The sequence below is a fragment of the Cyphellophora attinorum genome (assembly GCF_001299255.1).
Source record: "Cyphellophora attinorum strain CBS 131958 chromosome Unknown Contig4, whole genome shotgun sequence".
NCBI lineage: Eukaryota > Fungi > Ascomycota > Eurotiomycetes > Chaetothyriales > Cyphellophoraceae > Cyphellophora > Cyphellophora attinorum.
Genome location: NW_017253232.1, coordinates 326,113 through 338,667, shown reverse-complemented (window position 1 = coordinate 338,667; position 12,555 = coordinate 326,113). Strand labels below are relative to the sequence as shown.

At 53.5% G+C, this 12,555-nt stretch overlaps 2 protein-coding genes across 2 annotated transcripts; both read right to left on the bottom strand.

Moving 5' to 3' along the window:
* Positions 1 to 1,126: 1,126 nt before the first annotated feature.
* Positions 1,127 to 10,749, bottom strand: AB675_6219 (Protein CSF1; the record flags this gene model as incomplete). Its single annotated transcript, XM_018146495.1, has 2 exons — positions 1,127 to 3,772; positions 3,913 to 10,749. The coding sequence occupies 2 exons, from the start codon at positions 10,747 to 10,749 to the stop codon at positions 1,127 to 1,129; spliced, it is 9,483 nt and encodes a 3,160-aa protein (XP_018004041.1).
* Positions 10,750 to 11,708: 959 nt separating this feature from the next.
* On the bottom strand, positions 11,709 to 12,482 carry AB675_6218 (uncharacterized protein; the record flags this gene model as incomplete). Its single annotated transcript, XM_018146494.1, has 1 exon — positions 11,709 to 12,482. The coding sequence occupies one exon, from the start codon at positions 12,480 to 12,482 to the stop codon at positions 11,709 to 11,711; it is 774 nt and encodes a 257-aa protein (XP_018003723.1).
* Positions 12,483 to 12,555: the final 73 nt, after the last annotated feature.

Here is a 12,555-nt window from a genome sequence, read left to right as displayed (position 1 = left end):
GGTCACGCCTATCGTCCCGGGTTGGATTCCGGAAACGCATCTCCCTTTCTACGGTGCGCCAGATGTACATCCGGTAGAGACTACTGAAATTGACCCGCACAAGAGATATCTGATATCGCAAGCTCGTGTACCTCTTTCTCATCACAGGCTTGCTACGCACCGAGCGCAGGCAGCGGGACTTCGACCGCTAGAGCCTCGAGTATTGCTGACCAAAGCGACGGCGCCTATGCTGCCCGCTGCTGCAAGGTAAAATAATGTCTAGCCTGCAGAGCAGGCCGACTTCACAGCCTCACTCGCGACTTATTCTACGTGAGTCGAAGGACCACCGTTCAAGACTGCTCGTGAGCCTCCCGAGCGTTTCACATTGTACTGGACGGGCTCAAAGACACATGACCTAGGTCCCCTGTCAAAGTGCAGTACAAGCCATCACAATGTCACAGACGGCAACCCCACGGGAGCATGGCGAGTGGCCATCCTTCCTGTTTCGCTGACGCTTCCAGGACCTATAGTTCTCTACCTCGTCCTGCATTTGCAATGCAACAGTCCCAACAAGCTTGGCCAGTGATGATAAGAATGTACACAAGAGTTGAGAATCAGCCATCTAACAAGAGGCATTCGATGATGCTTCAAAAAAATGTTTTAATTAGAATCTGAGGCCCTCGACAGAGCTCGAGAACCACTTTGGTAGTCCCAGGATCTGCTGGGTTGGCCGATCGGACTCTTCTCGCAAACCAGCTGCAAGTCCGGTCGTTGATGTCGATGTTCAAACATAGGCAGGACAATAATCCAGTCAGGACATAAGGACTCGGCATCCATACCCCATACCGATGGTAGAAATTCCAGAGGGTTGGTCGTGATGATTATTACATATATACTCACGGATTAATCATTACAAGATATACTACCAGTGCCGTCAGTCATGAGAGCCGCCAACAGCACTTTTTCCCGATCTTCAACCCTTCAATCATGTCCCCATACCCGTATCGACGCCTGAAACACCTTCGCTGATGCCCTTCCCATGTCCCGCTTGCCTCTGCGCAACTGCCTGCAGCGCAGAGGCTCGCCCCTTGCGCCTACAGTGCCGGCAGACGGCTTGCCCGTGGTCACTTTCACTCACCCCCAGCTCTCACGTACTCCCCAAGATCCTCACATAAGCATCCTCAACTTCCTTACAGACCTCCAACAGCGTCACAATCGCCACACTATGCGTCGCCTCGGGCAGCCGATCCCGATGCAAGCCGATCCACTCCAGCGACGGCGTCGCCTCACCCAAATCCCTCAACTGCGGTGTGTCGATCACAGGAGGCTGCAACGCCACATACCTGTACTTGTTGCTTGCGACAGGCATGTTGACCACCGCCGTGATTTTCTCTCCTTCGCCCGCTTTCCCGCCCGAGCCTTGCTGCGCGGTGATTTTGACTGCTGGTTCAGGTAAAGGTTTGCCAGCACGGGCGGCGAAGGCGCGCGAGTGGGTTTGCCACATGTCGCGGATGAAGCTGATGCGAGAGTAGTTCCAGCCGACGTCGACTTTACCCTCAAAGGTCGAGCGGAAAATGTACTCCACGGTATTGTCGTTGGCTTTCTGCCAGGTGCGCATCGATGAGTGCAGAGCAGGTACCTTCAAGATCGTGCCACCGCGCGAGGTTGTTGCGCGGTCGATCACATCTGGTACGGAGACCTCACCAAGGGCCTTTGTATTGTGCTTGCTGACGTTTGAGAGCGCGACACGGACTTGACCGAGTCGCATGCTCAGCTCACTCTCCACTTGGCCGCTGTTTGCGGCGACCGCAAAGCGAGCCTGGGCGTCTGTTGCCTCAAGCTTGAGGATTTGAGCGTCGAAGAACGTGTTGGGAAAGATGCCGACGTCGATTTCCCCAAGGGCAACCACGACATCTGTGTGTAGTGACAAGCCTGTATGGGCAGGTGATTTGTCGATCTTATTGGCACCCTGGACAGGTGCAACCCACGTTGCGGTTGGAAACACTGACTTGCGCCTGAGCTGCTTGTCAAGCTCCATCAGCGAGCTATGGAAGGCCTCCTTCTTGTCCTCCATCAGCCGCTCGCAGGTTTGCACTAGCGCAAGCCCTTGAGCACCTGCCATCGTCGTGATAAAAGCTTGCACTTTGCCACTGTTTACCATGGCCACGAGACGATCATTCTGGCCTTGATCTTGCCGGACATTGTACATCATAGCCTCAAAGTTTGAGACGTCTGCGACTCCAAAAGGTTGATAATCGAAGACCATCTTGGTTCGTAAGTGGTCAAAGCCGACCGAAGCCTGCACCAATGGCGCTCTCATAGAGGTCTTGACATCTTCAGGCCATCGAATGGACGTTCGCACTCGGAAGGTATCGAGCTCAACGAAGCCGCTCATCCGCCCAGTGCTGTCAATGCCAATCCTGTCGAAGCCGACGCATAAATTCTGCTCGGCATCCGAGTTTTTCTTGGACGATGCCCAGAGCTTCGACACTGTCAATACTGACTTACCCAGCATCGGACCTGCGTCTATTTGCATCTTAATTTCCTGTACAGAAACAATGGCGCTCCATGGAAGAGTGCCAGACGCTGCAATCTGCTGGTATCGCTGTATCGCGAATGCCTGTGTATCAGTAGTCGCAGACACAGGCGCTGCAGCAGGTTGCTTGGATCCACGAAGCTCAGCAGGATACCAAATTTCTCTAAAAAGCAAGAAATCCTGCAGCTGTTTTGCATTGATGTCCATTGACATTGGACTGAGATTGACAATGGCTGAGATACCAGTCGTGCCACTGACGTGCTTGCTGTTCATCAAGGACAACACGATTGAATCAAGCTCGAAGCTGGCAGTGGACTCTCTGGAGTAGACATGCTGAACCGATGACTGAAGCTTATTAAAAGTCATCAGAACAGAGAAGAACCGATGGTCTGGGCCTTGTACAGTGGTGACCGAAAGAAAGATCTCTTCGAATTTCGCGGTGGCCGATACTCTAGCAATTGGCTGACAGCTGAGACTGAACTCCTGTCGCTGTATCCACAACCCAGCATTGAGTCTTGTGCGCCCAAGGACGGCATGTGGCTCGAGACTGCCTTCCGTGAGGTATTTAGCTGTGGCCTGCTGAGCTGTTGGTTGAGGCGTGGTTTGAGGTCGCGCAGATGCAGTCTCATCGCCCATCAGTTCCTTGACACTAGACGAGATTTCCATAATGAGTGGGACCACGGATGGATACAGGATATTCGACGAAGCTGCTACCTTGACCTCGGTACTCAACACAGGGTCGTCCGCTCCATTGTCTCTGTACTGAACCTTGATCGCTATGCCCGGTGCTTGCAACGCTGCTTGGGTTGCGTGCTCACCATGCACCGCCTGAAGATAACGCCCAGCACGAGATCTCGACGGTCCTTTGAGCATGTGAAAACGAGACCTGGGCTGGTCATCCGGTCTAGGGCTAATATGGACGAAGGCACCAGCGAAATCAGCATCGACTGCCAACCATGCGAAACGTTTCCTACTCAAGACCGTTTTACGCCTTGTCTCTGGAGGACCAGCATTGTTGCTGCTGAAAGTGACGTTCGAATTGCGTATCTCTGTGCTTGCAGCACTCAGAGACTTCTGGATCATTGCGGCAGGTATTACAAAGTCAGCCCTGAGCCGAAGGTCCAATGCTTTACCCTTCGCCTGGAAAGCGATTCGACGCTCCTTCTTCGTCGAGAGATAAGCAACACTGAAGATGACCTCAGGCAGTAAAGCAGAATTCGCCGAGCGTTGAAGTGGGTCATGCGAATGTGGTACGAGCTGAAGCTGGATATCAGAAACGGACAACCGAGCCGAGCCCTCTTGTCGTGTTTGCAGATCGATCTTGCGGATTGAGAAGATGAGATCTTCCAGAGGTCGTCCTGAGGTTCATATGTCGCTTCGGCCAGGCCCCATTTCACCTGAATGCGATCGATGTCCACTGAGACGACGGAATCGAACAGATGAGTTGACGCATCATCATCCTCTATGACATCCTCGGGTTTGGGCTCTGGTAGCACTGGTCTTTCCCCAAGAGTCGCCATCGTCAGTCTCCTGATTGGCTTCAGATTCTTCGCTTCATCGGAGATGGTGATCGACTTGATTCTTTCTTGCAGGAAAGAGGCTACGTCGATCAGTAATGAGGCGGTCTCCTCGTACATATCCACGTTGATGCCCTTACTAGACACCCTGAACACTTGTAGATGATTATTTTTCTCGTCGACCTCGGTGACTCCAGAGATGTGAATGCCGGTACTGAGTCTGCCGCAGTTCGACCCACTGTAGCGCTCTCTACGAACCAGACCAATGGAGACTTCTTGAACGCCAGCTGAGAACTGAGGCTTCTCCCAGATCTTGGTGGAGTTTGAAATCATGTTGTGGACTCTCACCGCTGTTCTCCCTATCACGAAATTGAGATCGGTCCGCGCCTCCGAGTCCCTGAGGGACGGAGCGTGACAATTGATCCGTAGGCCCATGAGTGTGCCATCAGCTGAAAATCGAACAGTCAATGGTGGTTTGGGAACATTCGTCTGCACAGTGACAGCTGCAGCAGGTGTGAAGAGCTCGTTGATGCGTTCGGTCGTGGCTTTGATGTCGTTCTGCGTGCTCTTGATGGTGTTGATGAAACCTGGCTGGTTGACGACGTCGAAACAAGCCCTCACGGCGCTCAGCTCGAATTCGACCTGCTCGATGGTCGAGTGAACGCCAAGAGTAAGTATTTCCTCCACTGACTCTATCGAGATTTGACCATTGATAGGCGGCATCTGCAGGGACGACGGCCGCTCATAAGTGGACGACCATGTGCCGCGGAAGGCGTGCTGGTGTTCTTTCAGATCGAAATTCACCATCATTTTGCCCTGGCCACGAGGAATGACAGACGTCCGTGCCACTTGTCCGTCTATAGAATACCGCAGTGATGGGAGGAGGACGAAGTCCAACTTGTAGTCTTCCAGGAACAGCGCAATATGAAACTCGACCTTGGGATCTCGCTTGGGCTCGGTTCTTTCCAGCTTCGGTCGCTTGAGCTTCACGGGACCCGTGAAGAACAATTTCAGAACTTCAGCAACCTCGTTATCCACCACAGCCCTCACAACTTTCATCACGAAGGGAATGTCCTCTTTCAACTTGAAGCGCAACCTCGTGCAAGCAGCCGCTACTCGCAGTCTTCTGATGGGTAGCGCATCTGCTTCATCGGCACTGTATGTGGGGACGAAAGATGAGCTGATCTTGGATTCGATCAGCCTCCACACCAGTAGTCCCTTGTCAAGACCGATCAGTCTCGCAATGGCCACTCGACTAGTGACGGTAATGAAGAAAGACATCTCGCTGTTGGCTGGTACCGCCAGTATAGAGCTCGTGCTAAGATTTTCTGCTCCCAGCTTCAACGTGAGATTCTTCGACTGAACGTTAATTGACGTGAGATCTGCACAGACGACGGCTTCGACGACGAATCGGTCCAGGGCTGACGTAGATGCTTGGTGGTCGGCGACTGTTGTTGACGAGGTGTTGGGTTGCGCTTGCAGCAGACGAACAAGCTCGCTCGCAAGCTCAACAAGCTCCCATTTCAAGTTCACCACGAACTGGGCGCTGTAGATTTGCACCACCACTCTTGAGTCACCACTGCTGTTCAGTCCCCGGAATCCAGGATCGAACGTGGCAGCCACTTCCAGTCCTCCGAGACTGACATTGCTTTGAGCTGGCCCTGGATCTAGCACAACTTCGAAGTTCCCAAGTGTCAACTCCAGGGTAATAAATCGCGGCACACTCATCGAGCCATCAACCTTGGCGTCCTGGCCAAACAGAGCCGTGACAACAGGCATACGATTGTCTGGGATTGAGTCCCAGGTACCCCACTCATCGAAGGCTTGCACCATCTGCGAGCGTGCGCTGTCTTGTAGCTCCAGGCCACTGCATGGACAATCTTCGTAGACGCCGTGGGCCGTCTCGCGATCTGCAACAGCAAAAACGTATCGCAGGCGCGAAAGAATCTTCCACGATTCGCTACTTCGTATATGGTTCTCTGTACTCCGCAAGACGTACGACGGTCTGGTCAGGAAGCCGGGATCGGATGCTGCACCAGTCGCGGCTTGTGTCAGGTGGTAGACCAGGTGGCGCGTCTTCAAGCTGTCATCGATGTTGGAGAATCTGTCGACCAAAGAATCCACCATGGTCGAAGTGCGAGCTATCATCTGTGCCAACTGGTCTAGCATGGATGCCTCGACCTCCGTTTCGATGTCGGCGACTTGTACCATGCCTCTGAGTCTTTCTTTAGAGCTGAACCAGACCCCGAGCTTAGAAATGCTCAGCGCTGAACGAGCTGGTCTGTCATTATGTGCCACATTGGTATCACTGCCTGCAATCGACAGGGAGTCTACCGATGTATGGATCAGTAGACCGTGGGTCATGGGATGATCTGGATCATTCATGACTTGCCTCGATATGAACCGCACATCCGCTCGACCCCGTAGTAGCTGGATATCGAATTGATCCTTGTAAGCAGCTGATGGCGATTCCAGATCGTGGCCGTCGTGAATGAAGCGCAAGTGCGCGTATGGCAATCGAATGTCAAGGTCTAGAGTCTTCTCACCAACCATGGGCCGTAGCTTCTGCATGACGAGAGTGATGACCTCCTGTTGCACGGCATCGAAGCGATCAAGCGCTGCCTTGGGCTGAAGGGCAGAAATGAGACTGGCAATGCCCATGAGCAGACCTGGCTTGCAAAATCCGACCAAGCCTTGCTCTAGGGAGACAATCAGGCCCATGTGGCTATGCTTGCCATCTTCTGCCCAATCCTCATCCGTTGCAGGGAATGACTTCGGCACCCGCCGGACTACCGAAGGTGGCGCCTGGAATGATTCTGGCATATCTGCACAACTCGGGCTTGCATTCGCCAGGGGAAAATGCGGCGGAGCCCAGGAGCTCGACGTTGCCAGAGACACTGCTCCGATGCTGCGTTCGACATTCAGTGGCTCCTTAGAAACACTCAACTGAGATGAGGTACGCAGAATGCTCTTGTCAAGGAAAGTGCTGGATTTCTCTTGTCGTCTAGACCTGGAGGAAATCGAGGATGGCTGCCGGCGAAGACCGAGATCATGCAGACGTTCATCTAAAGCCTCGTCTATGCTGTGTAGAGGATTCGGCACCACTGGGACGGGCATCCCTGGTGGATGCTTACTCCATTCGGATTTGCGATCGTTGCGATGAGCAGCCTCTGTGGGTCGCTTGTGTAACAGCCACTCAGTCCGATGCGTTCGCTGATCAGAGAATCGAATGTGGGCTTGTTGCATTGCTCTGGTCCGCGCAAGATTGCTGGTCTTGTCCAGCGTGGCTAGACGTAAAGACGTCTTGAACAGCGCCAGCGTTTCGATGTTGTGAGTTCCCGAGCCTGCGTGTCGTAACGCGCTCTTAGCATCGACCGCAGCCACAGTTATGCCTGGGACATCGACATTGATGTGCTTAGCAAAGTGTTCACCGGCCCAGTCGTCAAAGTCGACTGTCAGTGGGGAAATGTCGACAAGAAGAGCCGTACTTTCGGCGACTAGCCATAATTTGATACCTGCAGCTCTCGCACGAACAAAATTTACGTCGTAGATGCTGACTGACAGCACGTCTGGCAGGGAGTTTTCGAAGTCGTCCATAGTGTAGATCAAGGCCCCGACACCCTGTATGAGTGTAGCAAGGAATTCAGACGAGCACTGGCCCGTGATAATCCCAACATCAATATCCCAGTGGCATGAATAAGTGGGTTCCGATGGTGGCGCACCGAAAAGACGATGACCAAAGACAACAGCCTCTTGGATGAAGATCTGAGTACTCGAAACGTCGGGCTTCTGACCAGGCCGTTTGATGGTTTCGAGACTGACTTCAATAGGACTCGAGTTGACCTGCAGATCCATGTAGTAGTTCGTGAAGCGCATGTCGGCTTCGACCATGAGAATGTCTGCCCTGACACCTTTCCGGCGCGTGTAGATGTTCGACGGTATGAGAATGGAGCTTTCGTCTGCTCGCACGGCTAGGATCACGTCGAGATCATTCTCTTTACTGGTTGGTCGTGGATTGGCAGTCGCGGGCCGATCTGGGTCGATCAATGCCTGATATTCCTCAAGCGTCCTAAAATGCAGGTGCTCGCCAAAGTAGTTTTCTTTGACGTTCATGAAGTAGCGGATCAAAAAGCCATGTAGATGGAATCTTGGTGAAATTCCGATGATGGTCATGAAGAGTGAATCAGACAGGTGAGGAGCCTGCGCAGTGTAGTAATTGTACGATCCTTCCATCTCGAGACCTTTGAGTGTAGCCATTGTCTTGAGGTCTGGTATGTAGTCCTCGTCTTGCAGGAACGTTCTCATCGTGTTCCACTGTGGACTGGAGATATCCATGTAGGCGTGTTTACCTTTGGCTTTGAAGAGGACTTCGCTCTGTCGGGGAGCGAAATACCGCTGTGGAATGCCCACACTTCCGTCGAGCAGCTCGAAGCCAAGGATAAGATACGCATTTTCGTCCAGATTGGTTGGAGTGTCGATGATATTGAAATCATTGGCATTCAGATAGAGCTTGAGGTCGTGGAAAACCAAGCCCATGTTGTAGATGTAAGGCACGAATGTCATGAAGTCGGCTTTCTGTCCCGCCGTGAAGTCACTGATCAGATCGATCAACAGGAACATGTGATCACGCAGGATGAACATCTCCAGGCTATCGCTCTCCACATTGAAGACCCAGTCGTGGGTATGGTTCCAGCCCAGCGGGTATGGGAGTTTGGCGTTGATCTTGTGTGAAGGACAGCGCCAAAGTACTGCATGATTGACACTGGAAGTTGCTCGCGTGTTGACGAGGTCGAGGTCCAAGCTGTTCTGGTAGCCGTCCGCATCAGGGATCATAGCCATGTCATACTTGACAATAGTGTCGGGACCTACAGTGAAAGAGAACCAGCCAAATGGGCGCACTTCTGGGCCAGCAGCCTGCTTGTGGTTCTTGCGAAAGCTGAAATGTGGCCTCCTTTCGCGCTGACGTCGCACCATTGCAGCTTCACGAGCAGCATGTGCTCTGCCCCTCCACTGCCAATCCTTGGAAAGTTCACGAGTCGGAACGCGTAGCGTGACGTCCTTCTCAATATCGACTCTTATGTTCATAATGGTATAGATCCGCAGATCGCCTGCCTCAGGCGGCTCTGTCGGTGTAGCTGAGCGATACGCGTTCGGAAAAAAGGCGGATTGAATCTCAAGGCGCAATCGATCAGCCCAGGGGCCATAGTTGACGTCGCCTCCTTTGACGACCAAATTCATTCCATACGCAGGCGGTACATCCCCGTTCAGGAGGTACCCATTTCCCTCTCCTGCTGTGACTGCGTCGCTCGACGGAACAGGTCCCTGTATGTCCCAATAGAAGTTGAAGTGGACTGCTGGACAGTCCAGAATGGTGGAGAAGCGAGCGTAGTCGACGTGAGACCAGGCCTCATGGTCATCTCGATCATTCTCATCAAGGTAGCGATCGAGACCATACCAAGCTGCTGCCTCATCGCCTTCATAGCCGAATGCTGTGTACCGGTTGTTGGATTTCTCCCCGTGCGAGTGTGGGCGAAACGACTCAACAGAGCCAGTAAATCCCGGCGTCAAGTTCTTAAGCTTGTGTGCTGCGTCGTGACGTCGCCTACGGAAGTCCAAGTTGATCTGCCACCAGCGCCTCTGGAGCACGGGTGTGTCAATGCCCTGGATGATGCGTTCTGCTGCAGCCATCTGACTGTGCCGGAAGTCTGGATTGGGCTTCATTTGAACCATGGGATTCTCGATCTCAAAGTCGAATATTTGCCGGAAGATGTCCTTGTCCTCCGCGGCGGCAGCGTCTATATGGCCTTTCGCTTTCGCGAAGGTGGTGACAACGATGGCTCGAGTGGACTCGTTGCCTAGCGATATAGCACCTCGATTACATTCGACTCCGATAGGGAGGAGAGCCAGCATCAATGAGTAAAACGCACTCACAGGTGCCTCGTCGGCAGGCGCAAGGCCACTGTGTGTTGATCGCTGGTCACGATCGAAGGATTCATCCTCTTCTTCGGTCTTTACATCTGAGCTTTTCCGACGGACTTCCACCTCTGGCTTGGATTCGGCGGAAGAGGACCCACGCTCTCTTTCCTCAACACCGCTCGCTTTCTTCTCGTTGCTGGAAGAGTCTGTCGATCCTGGTTTGATGGTCCACGTGGGGTCTCCTTGAGCAGACCGAGAGGGCCGATCAGCAGCGGCGAGTATAGCATCATACGCGGGTGTTCTGTTGTACACAAACCATTCAAGACCGGTAACATTGATGAGTACCCGTGCTACCGAGTCTGCGCCTGGTGGACCGGCGGTCTTCTGACTCTGCACATCGCCCTCTTCCGTGGAGTCGTCCGGTGAGCTGCCTCCATCTTCTGAACCTTTCGTTGTAGTCTTTTTCGGCTTGATCAAGTTGACCTGGCGGGCATTGAACGAGTAATACCGCCAGGTGATGTAGCCTTGCTGGATGTATATCGTCTCGTTCTCGCCATGGTACCGTATGCCCTTGAAGAAGATGCGGCCTCCCAATAGCGAGATCTGTATGGCTTGGATGTCCACCCACACCTTTAACTTCTTCCAGGCGTAGGCTCGTGCGCCATAAGAGACTAGGGTCGCGAAGACACGATTGAAGTAGAAGAGGAACCAGATCGTCAGGGTAATGCATACTACGAGTTCGATCGTCCAGGTCCAGTTGAATGTGCCTCCACCGAAGCGTGGAAACAAGTTCCAGACCATGACCGCGACTTAGACAGGCCTTCCATCTCGGTAGGCGATCGATAGTGCCTGCTGCTCCGAGTCCATGTGAGGCAGGTCAAATCGCTGCTGCTATCAGGCAATGCGCAGCTTCCAATCGAGTGCCTGTTCAAGATGTAACGCATCAGCGGGCACGTACCGCGGAGTGCAGTCGCGGTCGTTGCGTGCATCATCGACTCCAACAATTTATCCCCGCAAAAGTCCGGGCGTGGTCTTGTCGAGCCTGAGGCGACCGCTGGACAACTTGAAGCCCGTTGAGCAAGCAACTGACGACCATGCACTTCCGCTGTTCCGCTGTGCTCGACTCCTCAGAACAGACGTCGTTGACGCTCAGAATCTTTTGTCTTGGTACACAGCTTTGGACTAGATGGCCACATTCGAGAAAGCTGTTCCACAAACGAGACGAGACCCTAACCTTGGAACATTTGGCGGTAATATGCTTGTCATCCGGTTTGGTGAGTGTACTCAGCCAACCATGTCACAATCGCCTCTGGAATCTACGAGGTCACCCTTGCTTTTACACGTGTAGACTTGAGTGTCCATCGATCAGAAATAGTCTCTGCCGGCGTTTGCAAATGTTCAGCATATGTAGACGTTTAGGCCGCCTGGCCTTCGTCTATTGACCTCAAGTTCGTGGGTCTAAGAACAAAGCTTTGCGTCGGTGGTGTTTAAATGTCTAAATCTCCTGGTCCGTCACTCCTTTCATGCCATAATGTTCATTCTCTGCCCAGATTTGTTTATTACAGAGCCTGCCCGTGTCCACTCTGCTTGCTCACGTTCTATTAATCCGTGGGGGCAGACTGCTGCTTCGTGCCTCGCGGCCCCTAACTACCCTTCCCCAGCGTCTCAATCTTACTCCCCTTCCTCCGACACACACACGGCGCACCGCTCATCACACCTCCCATCCTCGTCAGGGCGCGTGCGACACGTACACACTTGAGTCATCGTCCTATCCGAACAGCCACTCCATGGCTGGCATCTGACGCCGCCGTTCCAACAGGAACACTGGGCCTGGCAGACCGAGGGAGTGAGGGGCTTATTGTTACATTGGCGCAGGACGTTGTCGGGAGTGAGCCCATAGCTCCGCCATTAGAGTTCAGGCAGCGTAGTTGAGCGGTGCGGTCGTCTACGGTCCAGCGTTTGCTTAGAGTATTGGGAGGTGTGGCATCGTTGGCGGTGTTGTTGTCGCTGTCATTGCTGCCATCACTGCTGTCACTGGCCGCGACGGTGTTTGTGGGAACGACGACGTCGTCACTGGCTACATCGATGCTCGTAGGAACGGCATTTTCATTGGCTGTATCAAGCCTCGTGGTATTGGTGTCGTTACTCGCTGTATCAGTACTCATGGGACTGGTGTCGTTGTTGGCTACATCCGTGCTCGTGGGATCGGTGTCGTACCCCGCTGCATCAGTGTCTGCGGGATCGGTGTTGTTGGAGGCGACTTCTGGAACAGAGACGCTCATGCCAGCAGCGCCGGCGTCGTTAGCGCCGTTGCTATCGTCGGCGTCACCGGCGGACGCGACAGCAGCGTCCCCAGTAGTAGCGGAGACCTGGGTCGGAACCACCGTTGCCGCCTCTATCTTTTCTTCCAGCGCTGAGATCTGTGTCTCGAGCGCCGATACCACGTCTACGAGGGCCTCGTCGTGAATGTGGCGGGCCAGGACAGTGGTGCCTGCTGTGAGGACAGCTGCTAGCAGTGGGAAGTGGAACCTCATGTTCGATCTTTCAGTGGTTGAATGCGCGACGATAGGAGGAGGAAATTATGCACACGCACTGGCGAACGATAAA